The sequence below is a fragment of the Clytia hemisphaerica genome, unplaced genomic scaffold, assembly GCF_902728285.1.
Source record: "Clytia hemisphaerica strain Z4C2 unplaced genomic scaffold, Clytia hemisphaerica genome assembly, whole genome shotgun sequence".
In the NCBI taxonomy this organism is placed as follows: Eukaryota; Metazoa; Cnidaria; class Hydrozoa; order Leptothecata; family Clytiidae; genus Clytia; species Clytia hemisphaerica.
In genome coordinates, this window is record NW_027103825.1 from 3,921 (window position 1) to 14,157 (window position 10,237).

The 10,237-nt window shown below is 35.1% G+C and overlaps 1 protein-coding gene across 1 annotated transcript; it reads left to right on the forward strand.

The window, feature by feature from the left end:
- Window positions 1-2,571, forward strand: LOC136806721 (vacuolar protein sorting-associated protein 53 homolog). Its single transcript, XM_067063311.1, has 5 exons — window positions 1-184; window positions 534-614; window positions 1,604-1,720; window positions 1,997-2,083; window positions 2,452-2,571. Exons 1-5 carry the CDS (start codon window positions 89-91, stop codon window positions 2,569-2,571), a joined length of 501 nt encoding a protein of 166 aa, XP_066919412.1. The 5' UTR covers window positions 1-88.
- Window positions 2,572-10,237: the final 7,666 nt, after the last annotated feature.

Genomic DNA, 10,237 nt, shown 5'->3' on the forward strand with positions numbered 1-10,237 from the left:
AATAGAGATGGAAGAAAAACTATAACATGAAAATGAAATGAAATAGAACTTTATGAATGATGATGTGGTGAAACACTGAGACAACACAATGGATGTTAGTACGGAAAGTATTTTGAGTGGTGAAGAAAAAGAAGTTTTGGATGGCTTGGAATTTCCTGAAGAAGTTGAAGAAGCTCTCAAAGAGGTACAAAGACAATTTCATTATTGATCTATTCCTTAAATTCATTTTGTATGAGAAGTAACTAAATAATCGGGGCTACCTAAATCATCCCCCACTAAATGAGATTTTCTACACAAAAAATATTTTTGAAAGTGCGTTATTTTTTCGTGATTCTTATTCATTAAGGGCCTTTTCCTTTTTTTCCCAGTAAGGAAAATCTTCATACACTTTTCACTTCCCAACTTTTAGATGTATGATGTATGTATGACCCTAGCTTTTAATGACAACTAGTGAAATTCACAATTTAATATGTATGAAATCATTTATCAATATTATTCAGATAATTATTTGCTTCTTCTGTGTTGAATTCCAGGTGATATCTGGCACAGATCCTCTTGATGGTAAAGATTTCAACCCTGTAGATTATATCAATGCACTCTTCCCTACAGAACAGGTTAGAAATAATTTCTTCTTGAAAGATTTCTCCTTATGATTTTTATCACAAAAAATTTATAGATAAAAATACTTGTGAGATTTTGTAAAGGAGATAATATGCAACGGGGTAAAAAGTTGAAATAAGTGTCACATGTCATAACAAAGAAGAAAGAAAACAAGTGATAGATTATTTTGATTGTGTTCATTATTTCATAGGTTTGTTTTTGCATGTGATTTTGATTGTTTTATTTTCAATGACACCGGGTTTGTGTTATTATTACCTTTGCTACTAACAGGGCATAACATCAGCCTAGGTTTAGGTCCCAGGCAAAAATTAGGTCCCCCCTGAGTTTTAAGTCCCCCCAAAGATTTATGAATTTTTTGTTAGCCCCCAGGACTTTTGACCCTAGACACTTTCAAATATCTTGTAAAAGTTTTTCCAATGTAAATTGCGTTCAGTTCTAAGTTTAAGATAAAATATTTTGCACACTTTTCTTCCATAAATATTGCGCCGCAGGCGAAGATTTTCAGATTCATGAGCTTCAATTTTAGTAATTGAAGCCAACTATTAAGCAGAATTATTTTAGCCCTCACCTTAAGTGATGAGATTTTAGCTCCCCTCAAGTACATAGGTCCCCCCAAAAAAGTGGTGTACTTCCAGCCCCCTCCTTTTTTGGGAAAAATTTAGGTTGTAACCCCCCAACCCAACGCTATGCAGGCTTCAGACAGACCCTGGAAAACCTAAAAAAAGAGAGGTATTAGGCTCAGGGAAAACCAGGGAATTTTTTTCAAATTATCAATAACTCGGGGAAACTCACGTAGTGTAACTTTCAGATTTCTTGTAACAGAATAGATTGTATTATAGGGTTTCACTAAAGTGATTTTCGAAAAATTTCTCCCTTCGGGCCAACTCATGATTCCTGTAGACTGTCTCTGTACCCTGATTAATTTTACTTCTTTCATGTGCCTTGTGGCTGTGTGTTACTGCATTTACCCTCTTTGTTACAGTCTCTGGCGAATATAGATGAAGTGGTGGCAAGGATCCGTATGAGAATACGAAAATTGGATGATGACATACGCAGTTCCATAAGAAGTCAAACAGATAGTGAAAGCAATGGAAAACAGGTTAGCCGGGTTTTCAAAATTTGAAGCCCCTACTGCTTCAAGTTATGGCAGCATTGTGTGTCATACGATTTGTAATGTTTCGAACGTCTTTTGAATTGATCGCATAAAATGTTAAATTTATATGTCACAGAGGATCGAAACAAAATACCATTAGAAGCTAGAAATTTACTACATGTTTCTGCCAGGGCTGATTTCAAGGTATCAAGTTTATACATATCCATGGTGTTTTAGTTGTAACTGGGCTTTTTAACCTTTTTTGATCATCATTTTTTTTAGGCATTGGAAGCAGCGAAAGATGATATTCATGAAGTCTTCTCCAAAATCAAAGATATCAAAGAGAAAGCTGATAAATCTGAAGACATGGTTTGAGCTTTATAATTTTTGTTATCTTAGAGAGCGAGGGCTGTGAGGGTCAAAATATTTAATAAGAGTTTGTTTACACATACTTTAAAATCATTTTGAATCTTGAAATAATCATACTTCTAAATCAAGCAGCACCAGTTTTACAATACCTTGATTTTTTGGCACAGCACAGACAAGATGTTTTTTCATTTGGCCCGGTTATGCATGTAGCCTAGGGTGTTCTAGGGTCTACAAAGCTTTAAAATGTTCTTAACTCGTTCTTAACAATTTGGTCATCGAAGCCTTATGTTCTTACATAGTTTGTTCTTATAAAGAAAAAGCGTTTATCCTCCTAATTAAAAACATGAATTATCCTTTGTATTGTTTAGGTGAAAGAGATCACTCGAGACATCAAACAACTTGACCATGGCAAACGTCATTTGACATCATCCATCACCACACTGAATCATTTGCACATGTTGGTCGGTGGTGTGGACTCTTTACAGTAAGAAAAGTTATTTCTTTCTTTAGTTTCTTAATTCTTCCATTTCTTTCCCAGTTGAGACGCCTCCACTTCGGTGATATTGAAAAAGCCATGCTTGACCAACATTTTTGGAACAGTCAAACAGTAATGGTGATGACAGTAGTTAAGGCTTAGCTATTTTCAGTGGTCAAAGTTCTTCGTCTCTAAGCAAAATTCGAAGTATCTTTTTCGTGACAAAATTCACCAAAAAAAATTTGACCTTTATAAAGAAGTTTGAAACTCCATGGAGTAATAATAAGTAACTAGCCAGTACCCGGCGTCGCACGCCGGTTAAGCTGAACGCATTGAAAGTCCTTTGGATGTTGAAGCTGGCGGCCGAAAAGCACGATCAAATAAAAAAAGAAATCTCTACAACGTTTGACTCTAACCCTCTTGACCCTCCCCGGGTGTCCTATCTTTTAACCATATTTGGATCTGTGACATAATTTTTTGTTTAAGTCAAAAGTTATCAGAAAGAGCATCGTTTACTGCGTCTGGAACGACTCTGCAGGTAGTTATTTTTCTCGCTTCACTCGCGTTAAATATGCCACCCAGTTGAAATGACAATTTTTCAGGAAAATTTGGGAAAGTCACAAAGAATGTGCAAAGCTTTGTTTTTATCAGATTGAAAATAATAAGACAATTCTAAGTTGCTTTTTCAAACCCTTGTCATAACTTTTCGAATTTCAACATGTAAAATGATGTACACACTTTTTAACAGTATTAACCATTTGAATGTTTTTAAAGGATGAACGAGGTGAACTAATTTTTTCTTATGCTTTATATCCCGGGGGGGGGGGTGGGTACTACCCTTGTCGACCGACGGGGGTGCTCCGCTGAGGTTCGAAAATTGGACCCTACGTGGGACTCGAAATTTGCGAAAAAAGTGACCCGGAATGGGACTGAAATTCCAAAATTTTCTCAAATTTTCTACTTTTTCCCTAAATTTTCCAAAAATAGGCACCCTACGAGGGACTGATTTTTCTATTTTGGTGTTTTTGCGACCCTACCTGGGACTCGCGGAGGTTAAAAAAGGTACCCTGACCAGCGGAGCATCCCCGTAACCCATCTTGCCCTAGTACCCCCCCCCCGGGCTTTATATAGCCCTTTGAATGCTGTTGTTGTGGTCCGACAAACTTTTTGATTTTTATGTTTTGATTTACATTTGAAATGTTCTTTTCCATGAAATGAATTTGTTTTGTTTTGAAAAGAATTCGAATGTCTTTAATAAATAGGATCATTAATTACATTCGAAAATATAAAAGAATAGAGAAAATAGAGTAGGCAAGCCCAGCAGAAATTAAAATTACTAAATGTAGATGGGCCTTAAATTTCAAAACAAAGGCTGAATAAAGTCTAAACCAGGCTCTATCCGATCTGTCAATCAAAACAAACTTATCGAGAACAAAAAAAACATTGCTTGCGAAAACGAAAGTGACACACAAAAAACAAACAAACAGAAATACAGACTACGGCTATTAATATATAGATACTGTTCTGAATAAATAAAGATGCAGTTTACATTAGAGCAAAAGACAGGGTTGAGGGTAATGACAAGGCTGATCAATTAGCAAACAGTATGAATTGACAGGTATTGATATTCTGTGATGATACCTTAAGGGAATAAATTAATGCGAGAATTAATTAATGCGGAATAAATTAATGCCAGCAACCCCCAAAAATTTTATGTTTTGCGGAATGAATTAATGCGAATAGGCCCATTTTAAGGGATTTTGCGGAATTAATTAATGCGAAATAGTCTTTCAAATCATTTTTCTCCTTTTCAAGAAACAGAACGAACTAAAAAATTTCCAACGAAATACAAACAAAACGTGTAACAATGTTTTATTCATCTTCATTCTCGTCATTGAGAAACTCAAAGATGTTTCTGACTTCTTCCCCATCATACTCCCAATCATCCTCTGAATCGCTTTCATCTTCCATTCGTGTCACAAAGAACTGAACATCATCTGTGTTTGTCTGCGTTTCTTTGTTAATTTCCGTACCGTCGTCAGCATCGAGCAGTGGATCGATTTCAAAGAACGGGTCAAGAGGCTCGAGGCCTTTCTTTCCTTTCAAAAGAGCCTCAGTGATATTGGCCGATTTCCAGCCATTGCTTATTATTTCTCGACTATCTGCCGACATCAAGTAATTGTAGAGCTCATTGATCCATTCAGCATGTAAGGGTTTTAAAACAGACAGTTCCATTTCAACATTTATATCTTCAATTGGTTTACCCTCGTCTAACTGTTTTGATATTTGAGAACTGTACCACTCAGTAAATTTTCTTTTCATGAACGCCTTTGCAGATCCATTAACAGTCAAGTCAAGCGGCTGGAAGAGGTTTGTCATGTTTGCGGGGACTTTTGTCAGTTTGATATGGTTTTCCTTTAGCTTTGTAAGCACGGGCTGTGTCATCTGTCCTGAAAAAACATCTATTATTAGCAAAGCTGCAATTATGGTCGAAATAGAATGAGAATTCCGGTTATTTTAACGTTTTTCAAGATTTAAAGTTCTGTCGAGAAAGTCAATTTTGGGCTATCTCTTTAACTTAATCGAATATTTCAATTTGGGAGGGGTTGGCAGACTTCCAGGCTATATTCTGAGCCTTATTGGACTATTTTTGAACTTTTGGATCCTCAGATCCTCAGTCTTAAGTCTAGTGTTAAAACTCAGAGTTAAAACTCTACCCTTCAAACCTACTTTAGAGCACTTACAAATCGATTGTGGTTTCAAAACTTCCCGGTGGATTTCCCTTTTTTCTCAAATATTACGACCATGATTGTGGTTGGTCCTTTGGTAGTTCAAGTCTCTCACGCTCTTTTCCACGTACGGGACAATGATTTCATCGATTAATTTGAGTGATTCTTGAGTGTTACTGAAATGTTTTTCATTGACACTAAGCGGGAATGATTCAGGGAATTTGACTTTGGGCAGACTTCTTTTGGTTTTGCCTCCGTATATCAATTGCATTGGAAGAAACCCCATGCTGAATGTAATGCCAAATGTTGCAGTGATTGCTTTTTTGAATGCTTGGCCACTGTGACGTATTTTGAGCCCTTTTTTGCAAGAGTTTGACTAGATACAGGTGCGAATTTCAACGGAGTTTGATCGAAATTCATGATGAGAGACGGTGGGATGGAATGACGTCCGACATGATCAACAATTTGATGTTGGAAGATAAGTTTAGCTTCCTTTTTGGCTAGCTCTGGAATTTCAGGTTTTGATGTAGTACAAGTTTGTTTTTTAAATCCCATATGTCGGAAAAGACTTTTAGCCCAAGATGTCTTGTCTGTATCGATACATTTCAAATGGTCTTCGTCACTTCTTGCGATTAGTGCTTTTGCAGTCGCTATTGCTACAACGGTACATCTGAGTACATGTAGAAAACTCTATACCTTTTCGTCAATAGGTCCCAACATCAGTGGCCTACCTCTTTTGCTGGTCGTAATCTTTCTTTCAATCTCAGTTGTTTTCTTTTTGCGGATCGGTTTGGGCGCTTATTAAGTAAGGGGATAATGTCAAATATGGGAACGCAAGTGCTTAATTCATGCACTGGAGTCCAGAAAATGAATATTTGGGGTTTACACCTCCAAAATCAGCAATATTTTAGAAAAAATGCGGAATTTATTAATGCGAATGGCCGAAATTTTTTAAGTTTTGCGGAATTTAATTTTGCGAAAAAGGGCCAAATTCGCATTAATTAATTCTGCATTAATTTATTCCCTTAAGGCGCATCTATTGTTCCATTTTCAGAACAAAGTTAAAACGCATGCGTATACGTAAAACGTATTTATAAACTGTTAGTCGTTATTATACGCAATAAACAAAGAGGAATGAATTCGTGGATGGTGAAATTTGTCGTTCTTTTTTAAATTTGTGGTAGGCACTTTCTCCCCTCCAAAAGGAAAGCCCAGCGGCGTTGAGACTACTTGTTGTTAAGATTTTCAAGGGTTTTCATGGAGAAATTTCTCGTTTAACATAAACCCATTAAATACCATCACTCTGTAACTCTCAAGTTTCATAATTTCTTAATTTCAAACACACCTAAACTAAGAAGATTTTGTCACTCGAGTTCTTATAAAGTGGGGTAAAAAAAATAAACGACATGAACATACCGATACAGGGCCGTAAAAATCAAGAAAAAAATGGCGCTAAATGAGTTAACTGAATAGGCTTCTTCCAGAAAAAGATTTTACCCCCACTGTTGAGGATATTGATTTTTCGAAGTATCGAACCCCTTGGATATCCTACTTTTTTAGTAATGACCCCCTGGATATCCACTCTTAGAAATAATATGCTCAACCCCCTGGATATCGGAATTTTTACTTGAAAAGACACTTTACCCACTTTTCCCCCTGGATATCCACTTTTGAACAGAAATGGTTAACTCCCTGGATATCCGATATCCTCAACAAGGGGGGGGGGGGGTACGGAGTATTTCTGGAGAAGCCGAATTTGATTGAGGCAAAGATTATCCATATCATCATAATGCCCATAATAGAGTCGCATAACCATCAAATGCAGCCCCTATTTATTACCAAGGCGATATTGTTTACTAAGCAGTTACAGTGGACAAGGTCGAATCCAATATGCAAAAATATTGGGCGTGCGAGAAGAGATATTTATTTTCTCGTAGCCCAATATTTTTCATATTGCATGAGACTGCGTCCAAATAAATGATTTATTATCCGTTCATCGCTAAGATATTTCTCGTTTTCAAACATAATTCCAATTTATATATGCTCGTAAATCTGGTTTCTTGGTAGTTTTTTATTCAAAAGTCTTATTTTCATTTTGTGACGTAACGTCAAAAAGAAGATGCTAAATTGTCATTGAACTCGTTGTGTGACAAGCTATATGTTCGGAAGTATTGGACAGCAAAGAAGCCAATCAAATCTCGCTATTTACGCGCGTCGGATAATAATTTAGTTTAATCAACGTAAAACCAAGACTATACTACATAATACACTTTTTTTATTAGCAGCTTGAATTCTTCCTCCATGTTTACAAGGCCTCTTAGCATTATAGTTCAATTTATGAGTGAGTTGCTAAGACTACCTCTATAATACCTCTTTCCCCCATAATTAGATCATCTAAAAAGGATAAAAATATCAGAAATATATCGTCAAAATGATAAAATAAAAATTGTTGGTTCCAATCTCACGATGAAAAGCTTTTCTTTTACAAAATAATTTTAAAAAATCTTTTGCTGGTACACTTTTTTTTTTTTATAAGAACCAGTAAATTTTTGTTGAGGCTCGGCTGTTCTTATTTTTTTGGCACTTCGAGCCTCAAATTGTTCTTATCCTGTTCTTATTTTTAGGGCAAATTTAGGGGTATTTTTGGGTTTGAACCCTAATTTCATTAATTTGGCCCTTATTTTACCTAAAACTCAGCAACTCCAGGCTCAGGATTTTTCTTAAATTGTTCTTATTTTTTGGCATTTTTGAGCCTCATTGTTCTTATAAAATTGTTCTTATAAAAAAAAAAGTGTATTAGGACTCGTGCCTACACGCTTTTTTTATAAGGATATACTATGTAAAAATGTTAATGATGAAAATGGCCAAAACATTAAGAATATGCTTAAAATATCACCATTATGGAATTTTGCTACTCAAGCTAAGAATGCCATTTTTAGAGCATTTTATTATAAATTGTCAATAATTATCCTCAAGTAAGGCTCACTCCTTTCACCAAAATGCCATTTTATGCTTGAGACGTATGTACTAAAATGTTAAATTTAGTCTGAATTAGGATCCTAACCTAAGAATGCTGTAAGAATATTTTTAGGATGATTATCCCAAAAAAGTTAAGAATATCCATGATGAAATGGATTAACACCATTCTCTTAAAAAAGCGTGTATTTGCTTATAAAAAAATCCTATTAAGAATGTTTTTATATTCTTCAAATGTAACAATTGGCTCTCTTTAAAACCTTTCAAGTGGACGGTTTAAGGTCGGTTTCCACGGTATGATAGTGTGTGGCAAGAAAATTTAGATAAAATTTTGTTTATTGAAACTACACCTGTTATTTCCTCTCGTAGAGAGAGGGACAACTTGAGATAGCGAACTCCCAAGGTTTCAAATTTTCAAACAAAGAAGAAAGTGGCGGCGCCTTTTGATCTTTGTTTGTCATGCGTTACACGCTTTTTTATAAGAATACACTTTATAAGAATGTCCATGATGAAAATGGTCTAAAATTTAAGAATATCGTAAGAATATCGCCATCATGGAATTAGGCAACAAAATCTAAGAATACCGTTTTATACAGAGCAATTTTAACTGTAAATTTCCATTAAACCTCAAATTTTCAGAAAAATGCCATTTTTTGCTTCAGGTGTGTATTTCTTGTTAAATTTTTTTTGAATTTCGACTCTAACCTAAATTATACCCTAAGAATATTTTAGGATGATTTTCCCAAAAAAGTTAAGAAAATCCATGATGAAATGAAAAAACACCATTCTTATAAAAAAACCGTGTATCTCACAGAAAATTTTTTTAAATGAATTTCAATCCAAGAACACGCTATTACGCGTTGTCATCCAGTGTGATGAAAGCTCTTTTTAGATGTTTCCACTATATATGTGATAAAAAGTTGCGTTTCGTGATAGTGTGTGACAAAATGGCTTTTTATCGCACACTATCACATGTTAGCACACAGTGGAAACCGACCTTTATTGAATAAAAAATTTACGCAATCAGTACAAAGGAGATGGATTATTTATATTTCAAAACTTTGTTTTTTTTTGTCTATCTTTTATTTGTTTTGACAATGGATGTAGTTGGAAAAACCAAACGGACACAGTTTAAAAAAAATTGCATTAGTAAAAATACTACACCTTAATTTCATATTTGTCGAGCTATAGTCATGAGAAGGCATTCATTGGTAGACAATTTTTTTAGTAATGTGCCTAATTCAAGAAATACCGGTAACCGGTTTTTAGATTTTAGTTGAAGTTGAATGGATATTCAAATGGTTTGAAATTTTGTGAAGTAAATTCCTCTTATATATTATTTGAATGAATCTTTTTGCTTTTAAAGGGATGATCAAATTGTTGTTTTGAGATATTTGGCTTGCAGAGACCTTCTATGGTTCAGAGTAAAACCTACCAGCTTTTTTCACCATTGAGAGAAGAGCGTCTAAGAGAAGTAACTTAAATATCTTGACTTTTGGAAAAGAGTCGAACAACGACTAAAGTATGAGGCTTTCGCTCAAGATTTTTATAAGGAATCTAAGGCCATAATGAGTATAATTTTGCCTTTAAAATCTTATGTGTCAGAACTAAAAGGCAGTTTTACATTATTGCTATTGCTATTATCTTTTCTATAAAGCCGGCTTCCACGGTGAGATAACGCGTGATAGTGTGTGACAAGAAACTTGAGATAAAATTTTGTTTACTGAAACTACACCTGTTATTTCCTCTCGTAGAGAGAGAGAAAATTTGAGATAGCAACCTTTTCGGGTGGCTTCAGCAAAGTAAGACATGAAATCAAACTACACTCTAAACCCAGTAAACACAAAACCTTGTTTCAACGCTCATAAAACGTTTTATGGACGTTATAAACGTTAGATGACGTTGAATCAACGTTGCGTGTCAGCTGGGAAGTGTCAGAGAAAGATTTGGTAAAATGCGGTAAGATACCTACTC

Excerpts from the sequence above, each read along its gene's own strand:
- LOC136806721 (XM_067063311.1), top strand. The coding sequence starts at position 89 with ATGGATGTTAGTACGGAAAGTATTTTGAGTGGTGAAGAAAAAGAAGTT. Across the intron at positions 185-533 it reads TTGAAGAAGCTCTCAAAGAG|GTGATATCTGGCACAGATCC; the intron begins GTACAAAGACAA and ends GTTGAATTCCAG. Across the intron at positions 1,721-1,996 it reads GTGAAAGCAATGGAAAACAG|GCATTGGAAGCAGCGAAAGA; the intron begins GTTAGCCGGGTT and ends CATTTTTTTTAG.